General features: G+C 40.7%; 1 protein-coding gene across 3 annotated transcripts in view; it reads right to left on the reverse strand.

The window, feature by feature from the left end:
• Window positions 1-4,743: 4,743 nt before the first annotated feature.
• SRBD1 (S1 RNA binding domain 1) overlaps window positions 4,744-16,371 on the reverse strand; it is a 283,827-nt gene continuing 272,199 nt past the window's right edge. For all 3 annotated transcript variants that reach the window (XM_030195807.1, XM_030195808.1, XM_030195806.1), the window contains 2 exons: window positions 10,391-10,575; window positions 4,744-5,060 (listed from right to left, as the gene is read on the reverse strand). In XM_030195807.1, coding sequence (XP_030051667.1) covers window positions 4,771-5,060; window positions 10,391-10,575 — 475 coding nt within the window. In that variant the 3' untranslated portion in view covers window positions 4,744-4,770. The remainder of the gene's footprint in view (window positions 5,061-10,390; window positions 10,576-16,371) is intronic.

Below are 16,371 nucleotides of genomic sequence, written 5' to 3' on the forward strand. Positions count from 1 at the left end.
CTGCCTTGGGGGTCAAATCAATATCCTTTGTATTAATAAAAGAAATCCAAAATAGAGTGTATTGGGTCTATTGAGGGGAGATATGATAGAGGTCTATAAAATAATGAGTGGAGTTGAACGCTGTTCACGCTTTCCAAAAATACTAGGACTAGGGAGCATGCGATGAAGCTACAATGTAGTAAATTTAAAACTAATCAGAGAAACTTTTTCTTCACTCAATGTGTAATTAAGGTCTGGAATTCGTTGCAAAGAATGTGGTAAAGGCAGTTAGCTTAGCGGACTTTAAAAAAGGTTTGGACGGCTTCCTAAAGGAAAAGTCCATAGACCGTTATTAAATGGACTTGGGGGAAACTCCACTATTTCTGGGATAAGCAGTATAAAATGTTTTGTACATTTTGGGGATCTTGCTGGGTATCTGTGATCTGGATTGGCTACTGTTGGAAACAGGATGCTGGACTCGATGGACCTTTGGTCTTTTTCCCAGTAAGGCAATACTTATGTACTTATGTAATTATAGCACCTCTATTGGTATAAATGTAATTTTTGACAGAGATGAAAAGTATAAAGAAATATTTCACATTCAAATTGCATAACTTGCATCTAAATTTCCCAGGTATAATTTATTAAAACCTGAACAAAAATCAGATAAAAAGAAATATATTAACCAAAAAGAATTTCATATTTGACTGGATATGTACTTTCATTTAGCGCCTATCACCCATTGCTCTAGGACTCTTTGGTCCTATGACTACACAGTAGTTTCCTAAATTTTCTCAACATCAGCAATTTCCCATTGTAATCTTGGATTCAAGGTTTGCACAGTTCTTATCAGCAACTACTGGTGTAAAGATGATTCAACAGGTAACACCAATTACTGTATCAGCTATCACCTTTGCATTTGGGAGGTCTGTTACTAAGGCCTGCTAGCGTTTTTAGCGCACGCTAAAAATAGGCGCGCACTAAATGCTAGAGATGCCCATAGGAATACATTGGTGTCTCTCGCATTTAGCGCGTCTATTTGTAGCACGTGCTAAAAACGCTAGCATGCCTTAGTAAAAGGCCCACTTGAATAGTAAACGTTGTCATTTAAATAAATGTCCAAAGTGAAAATAATAACATTTCCTGGGAATCTATAAACAGAAATCAGTGAAAGCAAATTATCTGCTGATCAGTTTTTACAAAAAAAACATTATCCAACAATTAATATTTCTCATTTACGCTTTAAATTATTCTAGTTTCCAAACCTACAAATACGAAACATATCTTGCAAAAAAATCATTTAATTTTGCCTTGCATGAGGAGAAATGGTCTCCACTTGTACCTTACTTTCAAAATGTACCACGCTGTGCCTAATATCATTAGCCACTGTTCTTTAGATGTATGTGGCATTTGCATGCAATGTTTTTTTTTTCTTTTTCCTTTTCTCTTTCCTTCTTATTAGCCTTATACAACCGTTTATGGTTCCTGTTGCATAGTTGTTGCTTATCGCTTGTACTGTATTGAAATCCAATAAAAATATTGAAACACATAAATTATTCTAATTTCTTACAGGTTGATGATATTCAGCAGGACTTACCCAGGTAGAAGCAGGTCCTACTCAGATTATCAGCTGTACTATCCTGAAAATGCTGCGGAAATTCTTTGACTGTCCGGGCACTATCTGGGGACTGCCAGGTGGGTCAGAGATGTAGAAGCAATATTCAGTCCACTAACCAGGTAAACTACCCAGCTAAAGTTAGGACAGCAAAAAGGTCTGAATAGTGCTAATTCCTGGACATTTGCTGGCAGTCAGGCTCTACCTGAATAGTCAGCGTCACCCAGCATCCGACTATACAAGCCCCAGGGCAGTTGGTGTTTAAATACAACGCTGGCAACTGCAGCTGAATATTGGGAGAGGAGGGGGGGGGGGTATACATTTCTTAGTAAACCTAACTTTTGGGACTCCTTTTCCTCATATTGCATACAGAATTTTACAGTAAGTTGAATATTGCTAACTCACAAATGGTTTTCATTAAAAAAAAACAAACTTAAATAAACATAAGACAATGGTTCTTTTATTATGCCTCTAATTATTAAGGGCTCCTTATGGCATCAGAGGTAAGGGCTCCCATGCTAACCTGGCAGTAACTGGGCAGCATGCAGGGTAAGCCCTTAGCCCTGAAAAAAATACAATTATTTTTTTTGAGTACCAGAAATGGCATGCAGCACACACTGGCATTCCCACCAGGCTCCTGCAGGAGGGCTGATTTTCAACGGATTAACAACTGTTGAGCTCTGCCCTACCTCCGCCTTCGCTGTTCTGCCTGCTGGAGTACCTGGTGACCGGTTCCTAGCCCTGATGGGTCAATCTTATCTTCTGTGACTCGGCGAGTCAACACCTAAGAGAGAAACTACACTGGCTCCCGCTCAAGGAACGAATTGAGTTCAAGATCTGCACGACCGTATACAAAATCATTCACGCAGAGGCCCCAATCTACATGCTGAACCTAATAGACTTACCACCCAGAAATGCCAGAAGATCAGCACGTAAGTTCCTCAACTTGAACTTCCCCAGCTGTAAAGGAACCAAATACAAACAGGCATACGCTACTACCTTTGCGTACAAAAGCACACAGCTATGGAACGCACTACCCAAGACCCTGAAAACCACAGACAACTTAACCAACTTTCGCAAATCCTTGAAGACATTTCTCTTCAACAAAGCCTACAAAAATAATCCTCGATGAATCAAACTACAAATCTTTGAAGACATCTCTCTTCAACATAGCACACAAAAACAATCCTTGATGAATCAAACTACAAATCTTTGAAGATATTTCTCTTCAACATAGCCTACAAAAACAATCCTTGATGAATCAAACTACAAAACTTTGAAGACATTTCTCTTCAACAAAGCCTACAAAAATAATCCTCGATGAATCAAACTACAAATCTTTGAAGACATCTCTCTTCAACATAGCCTACAAAAACAATCCTTGATGAATCATACTACTCCGTACATCACCCAAACGCTCTAAAACACTTCGACACGACCTTACCCATTACCTTCTAACTAATTCCTCTTTTACTACAATTCACTACCAACTGTACCCAACTCTATGTAACGATCATACCAATTTCACATCCTGTAAGCCACATTGAGCCTGCAAAAAGGTGGGATAATGTGGGGTACAAATGCAATAAATAAATAAATAAGATCTGATTTTGCCCTCTTTCCTCTCTTCCCTCTCTGTTCTTTTCCCTCCCTGCTGCTCATCTGCTTAATTTTTGTATTTATTCTCCCTTCCCTCTTGCCATCAACTGTCATTGTAATTCTCTTCTTACTTCATTGTGAGCCGCTTTGGGGCTGCGTTCCGTGGCAAAAGGCGGGGTATAAATGATCTAAAAATAAATAAATAAAAATAAATAAATTGCTCCAGTAGCCCTACTGCAGCAAAGTAAAAAGGGCCCTTAAATCTTTTCTACAATCTGTGCCTATGGGTAAGAAAAGCTTAGGCACAAATTCTATATTTGGTGCCTACAAAATCAGTGTTGAAAAAACTGATTTTCACGCATTTAGCGTGATTCTATAAGGGGTATGTTCATAGCAGGCCTAAATGCAGACTCCTACATTTCGGCACAATTCAATACTTACGTGTGTAAATTTTGGGAGCGTCCCCGGAACACCTCAAAATCACCCCTAAACACATCCCCCGTATAGTTACACACGATAGAAGTTAGGCACAGATCCAATGTGTGTGCCTAACTTCTAATTAAGCCCAATTAGAACTGATAATTGGTTACCACCCAATTATCAGCACTGATTACGCGTATAACTTAATTAAATAATGAGTCAAACTGGGCACCCATCCAATTTAACATTCATAACTTTAGGCATCGTATACATTATTAGGGGGTTAGTAAATAAAGTCCTACGAGATCTTCCATGGAATTTTCACATCCTCTCTATGAATAGTATATTTTGTCCCAATGGTAATTCATGCTAAGGCAAGGAGTCAGGAATGAATTCCTATCTATCAATTTACCACTTGAAGAATTTACCATAGCACATCTCCAGTTAATAGGGAAACTATTTGATAAGTTTAAAATATAAGATTGAGGTAAAAAAACAAGTGCAATTTTTTTGGCACAATACTCCAGTTGTATTTAATGTAAATTTATATTACTTATTGAACAAATGTTCATCTATATAAGCTATTTTACACAAACAGTTCATTTCTAAGCTGCTCTCAATTCATGTATCAGAATACACTTTCTTCTTCATTCCTCTCTACATTTTGCAAAACATTTCAAAAACTTTGATTATACAAAATTTAGGGACCCTTTTACTAAAGTGCACTAACAAATTTAGCATGTGCTAATGATTAGCATAAGCTAAATGATAAGACACCCATAGGAATATAATGGGCGTCTTATCATTTAGCGCACGCTACTCATCAGTGAGCGCTAAATCCATTAGTGACCCTTAGTAAAAGGACTCCTTAATGTTGTAAACATTAAAACACTAAATGAAGATCACATTTCCCCTATATTTGTTATACTGCCCGTCTTAAAAGAAAGTCTAATCGGTTTACATAATACTATGTAGGGAGACAAACAACAACAAAATATACACAAAGAGGAATAAAAAAAATGATTGACAAATGAAGAAGAAAAACATAATAAACCAGTTTTGAAATAAACTGTAGAAAAGAGAAACAAGAGAAAGGGGGAAAACATAAAAATCCAGGTCCTAGCACAAAACTATATGCAGTAAAAAGTTTGAAAGAATTATAAAACACGAATGAGTTCCAATGAAATTCGTGATTGTCGAATATCGACATTGAGCACTTTAACTTCTACCCTTTCTCCAGGGCCCAGTCCAAGACTTCTTCGTTTCTTATCTTTGGAAAGCTTTGCTTCTGTTATGTAGCGCATTGGAATTAGCCCTGCTTTGCCCACGCCAATGTCAACAAAAACTCCAAACAGGGTGGCATTTTCTACTTTTCCAGTAAGAATGGTCCCCACTTGTAAATCTTCAAGACATACTATTGTTCTCTTAAAATCAGGTTTGTCAAATTCTGTAACAGAAAAAGGAGATTTCAAATAAATGGCTCTGTTCTTTTACACGGTATATTTGATCTTACATCACAAAGAATTTTATGCACAAAACAAATGTGAAATAAGAATGCATTTAACCATTAGCTGTGAATCAACTTTGGGTTTCCTTTAGAAATTCATCTATAAACATCCGTTCACTGCCCTGGAACATACTGCATATTATACAGTTGTGTGGAAAAATGTAGGTACGCCTGACAAAACTAGAGAATGGCATGGGAATGGGGACCTGCAGTAAATTTGCAGTAGCAGGAAAACATTTGACACATTTACCATGGGTGCGGGAGCAAAACATTTTACCGCCCTGCAGGAACGATAAAAAAAACTTTGCTCCCGCAGTTAAAAACAAACATGGTTACCGCTCCCTCAGGTCTGCCATCTGTGTCTTCCTCCCTTCCCCTGCAGTTGCTCTACCTTATGCAGCCGACAGCGATCTTCATGGGCCTGCTCTGGGGCTTTCCCATTGCCAGATCTTGCCTTCTGATACAACTTCCTGTTTAGCGGTAGGAGGGGGAAAGAAGACAAAGTGCAGGAAGAGAGGCACTGGACTTATGGGAGGGGGGCTGGTGGGATGCTGAACCAAGGGGATGAAGGAAGTGAAATACTGAATACACAGCGATGGAGGAAGACACATTAGTGTGGGGGAGGAAGAGAGGGGAGAAGCTGGACAAAGGGAAGTACACAGAAAGAGAGGAGAGATGATGGGCATGGAGGAGAGAATAGGGACAGGAACACAAAGGGGAGATGCTGCATGTGGATGGTATATGGATACAGAAGGGCAATGCCAGACATGGGAGGGGTTATATGGACAGAGAGTGAAGGTGTTAGATATGGGGGAGAATAAGAACACAGATGACAGATGTTGGATGGGAAGGGGGCTTATGGACACAGAGGAGTGATGATGGACAAAGGTGGAGGGGATGATGAATGTGGTGAGATGGACAAAGGGGAGATGCTGGACAGGGAAGTATAGGGGACACAGAGAAGGGAAAGCTGAACATGGGGAAAGATAGGTACACAGAGATGGAAGATGGATAGTGAGAGTGCAGAAAGAAGAAATGTCAAATGGGAAGGAGACCCTGTTGAGTGAGCTAAGAGAAGACAGAGTGAAACAGAAACAGAGCCTGGGACCAACATGATTTGAAAAATAAAATAACCAGACAACAAAAAGGTAGAAAAAAAATTTGGGGTCCCTTTTACTAAAAAAAAAAAAAGGGGGAGCCTGGGCTGGCATTGGTGTGTGTTTTTCATGCATGCTGAGGCCCCTTTTTACTGCAGCGGATAAAAGGGAACTCACTCTTTCCTGCAGAAAATGGCTGTGCAGCAAGTAAAGCACTTGCCGAGCAGCCATTTGGGGGGGGGGGGGGGAAGCCCTTATTGCCCCTCCTTCGAGCGCTGGATATGACGGCATGCTGGGGGTGGGAACTACCGCTGGCCTGCTGCGGTAGCCTAGCGGTATTTCCTTTCTAGCAAGCAGTAAGCATGCATTGGGCTTACTGCCGCTTTGTAAAAGGGGCCCTAAGTGGGATAATACCAATAGAATTAAAAGGTGGTGCAAATAGTATTTGGACGTCATCTTAGTAACAGTAGGGACTACACAGGATTGAATGGAAGCAATAAACGGGAAAATGAAGTGGTTAAAAAAAGATAGGCACCAGAATAGATTCTTGAGGAACTCCAGAGGTATAAAAAGATACATCACTGACTCCCATAGCAGTACGTGAAGAAAATTTGTTGGCATATTCATAAGAATCCATAGATGAGTGTAGTGAAATTAAAGGGACCCTTTCTGAACCAGTTCTAAGAGACTGATGTACTTACTAGCAAATGAGGAAAAATAGATATGAACCATATTTAAAAGCAGGAAAAAATGTATGAATAGATTTCTATTCTACTTCTTTCAAAACAAATACAAGCACAAATATAGCCCATTCACACATTTGGGCCCTTTTACTAAAAGGGCATTAAGTCTTTACTGAGGAATTCTATAAATGGCGCCTACAGTTAGGCGCTAATTCCACACCCAACTTTCGATGCAGAAACGTATTCTAATGGATGCAGGCGCCGAAACAGGGCTGAAGCAGCAGATCGGTACAGAAATACACTTATGCGATCAGTACCTGTATATACTATGTAAACTGCTTTGAACGTAGTTGCAAAAACCACGGAAAGGTGGTAGATCAAGTCCCATTTCCTTTTCCCTCTTTCATTACGAAAGTTGATCGTATTAATCCAACAATTCTCAATATTTAGAAAATGCATATTATATCCCTCTTTTCTCAATTGCCTCCAGTGTTAGTTTTATAGTTCATGAAAATCAGAATTCAAAAAAAAAATTCCACATTCTTTAGTTAGAAGGTGGAACTGATGATTGAAGGTAGAAGGGGAGAACATATTTGTTTCACGAAGTCTTCATTGATTAAGGATTTTAATATAGTTATAGACTGGCTTTTGTTGTATATTTGGTATTTTCTGTTTTGTTGTTTTATCTTGTGTATCTTGTTGTATGCGTTGTGCTGATTTTGTGAGTGTTTGTTGCAACCTGCTTAGATTGACTGGATAGGTGGGATATAAGTTTGATAAATAAACAAACACAAATTCTAGCAAAGAGCTATATTCACTAAAAGCTACTACCATGTTACTGCACACTAACACATATTAATATGCATTATTTACTGCACGTTCCGTTTTTTTTGCAGTGGGACCTTTTACTAAAAATTTATTTATTTATTACATTTGTACCCCGCACTTTCCCACTCAAAGCGGGTTCAATGCAGCTTACATAGTAATAGGGTTACATAATGTTGTTAGAGAGAATATAAGTTAAGTATATTAGAATGCTGAAAGAGAGGGGGGATGCGGTACGGGATAGGGATAAGGAAATTGATGGGAGATATAATCTTGGTCATTGTCGTTGTTTCTTAGATATGTGTTGGTAGATGGGTTCATAGGGTTAGTTTGGGTAGGGTTGTTTGAACAGATGGGTTTTTAGCGATTTCCGGAAGGGAAGATATTCACTGATTGAACGGATGGGTCTGGGGAGGGCATTCCACAGTTGGCTGCCTAAGAAGGAGAAGTTGGATCCATAATATGTTTTGTACTTGATTCCTTTGCAATTGGGGTAACGTAGGTTGAGGTAAGGTTGGGAAGTTTCAGTCATGTTTCTGGTAGGGAGGTCAAACAGATTAAGCATATAGCCCGGGGATTCACTGTGGATAATCTTGTGGATTAACGTTTGGACCTTGAAGTTGATACGTTCTCGGATAGGGAGCCAGTGACGTTTTTTTATGAAGAGGTGTTGCACATTCAAATTGTGGTTTGCCAAATATGAGTCTTGCTGCTGTATTTTGGGCAGTCTGAAGTTTTTTCAGGATATGGGTCTTGCAGCCTAAAAAGATACTACTATAGTAGTCGGCATGGGTAAGTACCGTGGATTGTACCAAGTTCCAGAAAGTTTTTAAGGGGAGATATGGTCTTACGCGTCTCAGTAAGGCGGGGGAGGCGGGGATAGGGCTGGGGATAGGGCTGGGCAGACTTATACGGTCTGTGCCAGAGCCGGTGGTGGGAAGCGGGACTGGTGGTTGGGAGGCGGGGATAGTGCTGGACAGACTTGTACGGTCTGTGCCAGAGCCGGTGGTTGGGAAGCAGGGCTGGTGGTGGGGAGGTGAGGATAGTGCTGGGCAGACTTATACGGTCTGTGCCTGTGCCAGAGCCGGTGGTTGGGAGGTGGGGCTGGTGATTAGGAGGCGGGGATAGTGCGGGGCAGACTTATACGGTCTGTGCCCTGAAGAGCACAGGTACAAATCAAAGTAGGGTATACACAAAAAGCAGCAAATATGAGTTATCTTGTTGGGCAGACTGGATGGACCGTGCAGGTCTTTTTCTGCCGTCATCTACTATGTTACTATCATGTTGAACATAATGTACATTAATGGCATTAGTGCATGCTAAGATGATAGTGCAATTCAGTAAATCTAGAGTAAGGGCCCTGTTTTCTAAGCAGTGTTATAGGCGTGTTAACGTTTTTAACGCTCGTTAACTATGTACGTGCCTACAACATCCCTAAAGGTGCCTGCATGGTTAGAATGTACACTAAGTGTAGGCACGCTAAAAACACTAATGCACCTTAGTAAACAGGGCCCTAAGTATTTAGGCAGGTACTGTATTTGGCTTCCAAAGGGGTAGCCATGTTAATCTGGTGTAACAGTAATGACAGAAGCTGAGGACAACCTATAAACAGCAATTTATTGAGACATGAGCATTTAAAGTTAAGAAGAGTTGATGTGTGTGTGTGTAAGGAGGAGGGGAGGGGGAGCATTAGATGAAGGTTACAGAATACAGAAAAAGTTTTGAGAAATATGCAATGAAAACAACAGTATAATTGAGTAACTGAGCTGATAACTGTGGACTCTTGTCTTCGAAAGTTCATACTACAATCAACTGGTTAGTCTACAATTCAGATCTTATGCACCTTAACATAAACAAGTGACACCTTGAAATGCTAAAATGAAGTGTAATATGCCCTAGGAAAGCTTCCTAACACACATAATTTTTTCAAATTATTTTTTAAGAAAGTAGGAGCCCCTTTTCCCAAGCTGTGGCAAAAGGGGGCCTACGCTGGCCTCGGTGCGTGTTTTTGACTCGCGCCGAGGCCCCCTTTTACTGCAGTAGATAAAAGGTAGGTCTTTCCTGTTTTATCTTGTGTACCTTGTTGTATGTGTTGTGCTGATTTTGTGAGTGTTTGTTGCAACCTGCTTAGATTGACTGGATAGGCGGCATATAAGTTTGATAAATAAATTAACAAACACATTTTGGGGAGGAGCCTTTACCGCCACTCACTGAGGTGGCAGTAAAGGCTCCCTCACCAACTGGGCAGCACACAGAACTACCCGATTACTGCCGGATATGATGGCGCACTGGGGGTGGGAACTACCGCCGTGGATGCTGCTTTTTAAAAGGGACCCTAATTTTTTTTATATAAAAAGAGGGAGGAAAAGATTTCATGATAGGGGTTTCACAATGGCTTCTTCTGGAGACCTTGCCATACTTGCACTACTGACATGTAAACTGGCTCTGTTCTTTAGAATTAACGCACACAACTTTCTCAGCATATTCTATTAACGCGGTGCGCATAAAGTCTACAAGGTGCAGTCACCCTCTGTCTTTTTTGTATCTTGTCTGTTTCTATCACATATATTTGATCTGAAAGTTACTAAAGCAGATTATTAAAAATGAGCCAGTTCAGGGACGGGACACTGTCGTGCTATCAGTAAGGCCAAAAAAATATTTTTACCTGTTCGAATATCAAAGCCTTCAGGTTGACATAGACCATCAACGATTATCTGCAATGTCTGTACTGTTGTTTTCAGGTCTTGAGCAATTTTGTCTATTCCTTCTGCATGAATAATTCTATTTACACTGTTCTGCATTTCAGGCTTTCCTATGTCGTTTGGACTCCCAACAATAAGCGTCAAAAACCTATTTATAGAAAAGTAATTAGACATTAACAATCACATTTTCTAATTTTAAAATTACACAGATAGGTTTTCCATTTCATAGATATAAGACAGAAATTCAGAGGAAAAATCATTTCACAGAACTGCAGAAAACGTGAAATTCACAATAAAAGTTTTGGGAAAAATGACAGATTTTTTAAAAAAATTTTATTTTGCAAAATTATAATTTAATTTACAAGTAGATACTTGATAAGCAAAACAGACATATATTTTCTGTATTTTAACAGCTGTTAAGGAAAAAGGATAATAAAGAAAAACATTATTAATCTTCTTTAGACCACAAAAATAAGGGAGGACTTAACATATTATTCAGGAGAAAAACTTAGGAATAGGTTCATAAGTGGATATTGCTTTGCACATTTTTACTCAGACTAATTTCTTAGATTCTACAAAACTTCTTAGTTGTTTTGGGTTGAAAAAGATGTATTTAAGACATAGATATTTTATTACACATTTACAAGGATAGTTAAGATAAAATGAAGCACCTAATACAAAAACATCCTTCCTAATAGCAAGAAAAGCTCTTCTTCTATCCTGAGGTTGTCTGGTTACATCCATATACATCAGTGGCGTAGCCACAGGTGGGCTTGGGTGGGCCAGGGCCCACCCATTTATGGCTCAGGCCCACCCAACAGTAGCACATGTTTAGTGGTAACTGGTGGCAATCCCAAGCTCCGCCAGCTGAAGATTTTCCCCTTATGGTAACGAAAACGCTACTCTCCACGACACCTGCGCATGCTCAGTTTTCAGTGCATGCCTGCTGCCAAGGTGGAAAGAAACGTTTTCCCACCAGCTGAGAATTTTTTTTTTTTTTTTGGGGGGGGGGGGGGGGGGGGGGGAGAACACTTGGTGCCCACCCAATTCTTGCCTAAGCCCACCCAAAATCTGTTGTCTGGCTACGCCCCTGATATACATCCAAATCTTTTCACCATAGAATAAAGATTGAGAATTTCTAAAGAATAAGCGTTTAACCGCTTCTAAATCTTGTTCAAATACGAAGGAAACAATTAGAGTCATACGCTCAGAAATTTCCGGCACAGAAAGTTCTAACACATCAGTCACATTCAGATTTTCTGGCTCTTTTCTTTGTATTTGAGTATCCACATCCATTGTTTTCTCTTTTTAAGTGTTTTAATCAACGCTGAGAAAATATCTAGCCACTTGAAGAATATCATTCAATGTCACTTTCACTTATGGTTTTGAGTTTTAAATATTTACAATAGCTGATAAGTTAATAAAAGGAACAACAACAAAACCACATCAGGAATCAGAATTAACAGTTTACATTCACAAAACACACAATAGTAGAGTTTGCCTATGTAACATAGTAACATAGTAGATGACGGCAGAAAAAGACCTGCATGGTCCATCCAGTCTGCCCAAGACAAACTCATATGTGTATACCTTACCTTGAATTTGTACCTGTCCTTTTCAGGGCACAGACCATATAAGTCTGCCCAGCAGTATTTCCCGCCTCCCATCACCGGCTCTGGTACAGACCGTATAAGTCTGCCCTCCCCTATCCTCGCCTCCCAACCACCACCCCCTCTTCCCCCCCAACTGCTCCGCCACCCAATTTCAGCTAAGCTTCTGAGGATCCATTCCTTCTGCACAGGATTCCTCTATGCATATCCCACGCATGTTTGAACTCCGTTACCGTTCTCATCTCCACCACCTCCCGCGGGAGGGCATTCCAAGCGTCCACCACCCTCTCCGTGAAAAAATACTTCCTGACATCTTTCCTGAGTCTGCCCCCCCTTCAATCTCATTTCACATCCTCTCGTTCTACCGCCTTCCCATCTCCGGAAAAGATTCGTTTGCGGATTAATACCTTTCAAATATTTGAAGGTCTGTATCATATCACCCCTGTTCCTCCTTTCCTCCAGGGTGTATGTGTGCATAATCTGAAAATGATTTGCTAAATACATCCCACCAAATGAGCAGAGGTAGTCAGAAAGGACAGTCAGGAGATTTCACCACAGTCTTATTTTTGTTTTTTCTTTGCTAAATATATCCACCAACAAAAAAGCAGACTTTTTACAGCTGGGATCTGCGTTGTTAAAAACACACAGAAATGTTGCTGTCAAGTATCCTTAATACCAACAGAATGACAGTAGGCATACAAAACAGTTTTCATAAGTGTCTGCATGATGATAACTGCATGAAAAATCAATTTATAGATGTTAAATGGGACAATGTGGTCTGCTAATAGAACCACCGTACGCTATTTTATAATTATTTTATAAGCATTTAGGTGGACATTTCCTAAATTGGATAGCTCTGGAGAACAACTATTTAAGGAGCCCTATTACTAAAACATGTAGGTGCCTATCCTGCTTATAATCGAACGAGAAAAACGCCCAAGTTCCGACCTAAATCGGGAGATGGACGTTTATCTCACAAAAACGAATAACACGGTATAACCGAAAGCCAAACTTGGACGTTTTCAACTGCACTTCATCGCGGAAGCGTACAAAGTTGATGGGGGCGTGGTGAAGGCGGGACTGGGACATGGTTATCACCCAAACAGAGATGGGCGCCTTTCGCCGATAATGGAAAAAAAGTATGTGTTTGTAGCTAGAATTTAGGGCACTTTTCCTGGACCCTGTTTTTTCACGAGTAAGGCCCCCAAAAGTGCCCTAAATGACCAGATTACCACCAGAGGGAATCGGGGATGACCTCCCCTGACTCCCCCAGTGGTCACTAACCCCCTCCCACCACAAAAAATTATGTTTCACAACTTTTTATTTTCACCCTCAAATGTCATACCCACCTCCCTGGAAGCAGTATGCAGGTCCCTGGAGCAGTTGTTAGGGGGTGCAGTGGACTTCAGGCAGGTGGACCCAGGCCCATCCCCCCCTACCTGTTACAATTGTGCTGCTTAATGCTTAGTCGTCCAACCCCCCCAAACCCACTGTACCCACATGTAGGTGCCCCCCCTTCACCCCTTAGGGCTATAGTAATGGTGTAGACTTGTAGGCGGTGGGTTTTGAGGGGGATTTGGGGGGCTCAACACACAAGGGAAGGGTGCTATGCACCTGGGAGCTCTTTGACCTTTTTTTTTGTTTTTGTAAAAGTGCCCCCTAGGGTGCCCGGTTGGTGTCCTGGCATGTGAGGGGGACCAGTGCACTACGACTCCTGGCCCCTCCCACGAACAAATGCCTTGGATTTATTCGATTTTGAGCCGGGGGCTTTCATTTTCCATTATTGCTGAAAAGCAAAAACGCCCAGCTCACAAATTGTCGAATAAAACATGGACGTCTATTTTTTTTCGAAAATACAGTTCGGTCCGCCCCTTCACGGACCCGTTCTCGGAGATAAACGCCCATGGAGATAGACGTTTTCGTTCGATTATGCCCCTCCATGTGTGTCAAATTAGAACTACCGCCCAGCTACTGCGTGCCCCGGGCAGTAATTTTAATTTTGACGCGTGTCCAAAACACGTGGCAGAAATTAATTTCTATTTTCTACCACGTGGCACTAACCAGGTGGTAATTGGCAGTGTATGCGTGCTGATGATTACCGCGTGAGACCTTACTGCTAAGTGAATGGGTGGCGGTAAGGTCTCGGGTCCAAAATGGATGCGTGCTGATTTAAATTTTGCTGCACATCCATTTTCGGCAAAAAAAGGGCCTTTTTTGCAGGCGTACAGAAAAATGGACCTATGTGCGTCAAATACACGCGTCTACACCAGCACAGGCCGTTTTTCAGTGCACCTCAGTAAAAGGGCCCCTAATTTCTTCTTGAGTTTAAGAAATGTTGTGATATCATTTATTAGAGCTATAAACAGATGTGATGCATAACTGCATATTAATTTTCAAGGTTTCACATCAATCTACGAGGCCTTTAAAACTAATATACAACAATATATAATTCATAATTTTTTTGTTGTAGGTCCTTTAAAACAGAGAAAGAATGAGGAAGAAAACAAAAACCGCCATCCTAGGAGAATTCAAGTTTAAAGGGCTAGCAGTTAGGATACATTCTTAGCTGTGTAAATTGGAGTTAACTGTGCAGATTAGATGGGCCAACTGGTCCTTTATAGTTCAACACTTATGTTAAAAAAACATCACAACTTTCCATACGTAATGATGGTGTATTTTATAGAAATCTATATAATGGTATGTTGCTTAAAATTCATTACACCTTATATTCCACTGGACACTCTTACATGTAATATATTGAAATATATTCAAATATAACAAGGGCACTAAAAATAACGAATGCCTCAGTTATCAGTTCTATTCTCATGTGGAAAAAGAGGATTGAATATTTCTGCCATCCACAAGACATCTTCCCAGCAAATGTAATGCAAAAACAAATGGTATGTATTATACAATATTCTAGAAAAAAAAACTCTTAATTGCCAGCTCACTTAATAGTCGTTATCTTTAGCATATTTACTGCAACAGGGTATGATTGAACTCCACCTTCACCTAATTTACAGTGATAGGTTTTAACGGGTGATCACTGTTTGAACTTCTGTAGCTTTTTTATTTTTTCACATAAAAGTATGGGGTCTAGACTGTTGTATTACAAATTGTTTGCTCTAACCGAATTAATTAAAATCTCATTTTTTGTTTCTGGTGTCTTTAATCACTTTTTCTCAGAGATGGTCGATTATAGCTTTTAATATAACCCTAAACTATACTACAATAAGGCATATTTTCAAAGCACTTTGGGAGGCTAAGTTCCATATGTTTCTATGGAACTTTGGGAGGCTAAGTGCTTTGAAAATAAGCCTCATAGTAACATAGTAGATGACGGCAGAAAAAGACCTGCACGGTCCATCCAGTCTGCCCAACAAGACAAACATATGTGTAAACCTTACCTTGATTTGTACCTGCCTTATTCAGGGCACAGACCGTACAAGTCTGTGCAGCAGTACTTCCCACCTCCCAACCACCAGTCCCGCCTCCCATCACCGGCTCTGGCACAGACCGTATAAGTCTGCCCTCCACTATCCTCGCCTCCCAATCACCAACCCCTCTTCCACCCACCTGCTCCGCCACCCAATTTCGGCTAAGCTTCTGAGGATCCATTCCTTCTGCACAGGATTCCTTTATGCATATCCCACGCATGTTTGAATTCCGTTACCGTTTTCATCTCCACCACCTCCCGCGGGAGGGCATTCCAAGCATCCACCGCCCTCTCTGTGAAAAAATACTTCTGACATCTTTCCTGAGGCTGCCCCCCTTCAACCTCATTTCATGTCCTCTCGTTCTATCGCCTTCCCATCTTCCCATACTAGAAGCCAGTATTGGCATTAAGGGGCCATTTGTGGCCTGTGCTATTTTCAGCATGTGGGTTTCCCATGCACTGAGGCCACTTTTAGTGTGGCAGTAAAATGGCTGCAATTTCTATTTTCTCCTTAATGACCAGACACTAATTTCCATTAGCGCATGAGCCCTTATCGCCACTTATTTACTAGGTGGTAGTTGCTCCTGCGCTAATTGGGCAGCATGCAGTGATTTACCAGCGCTACCCAATTAGCGTACGGAACACCTGCTCTCCACCTCCAAACATGCCCCCTGCACTAAAAATATAACGCTGGATTGGCGTGCTCCAATCCTAGAACTATTGCGGGATGCCTGAGCACGTCCTGCAGTAGTGCCTTTTTAGCGCATGGTAAGCATGAGTTAGAGGTTACCACCGCATTGTTAAAAGGCCACTATGTGATCTCCAATAGTAACATGTAATATATTTTCCCATCCAAACTAACTCTGAGTTGGTTGAGTTTTTTTATTTTATTTGTTAC

Source organism: Microcaecilia unicolor, chromosome 3 (genome assembly GCF_901765095.1).
Source record: "Microcaecilia unicolor chromosome 3, aMicUni1.1, whole genome shotgun sequence".
Classification (NCBI taxonomy): domain Eukaryota; kingdom Metazoa; phylum Chordata; class Amphibia; order Gymnophiona; family Siphonopidae; genus Microcaecilia; species Microcaecilia unicolor.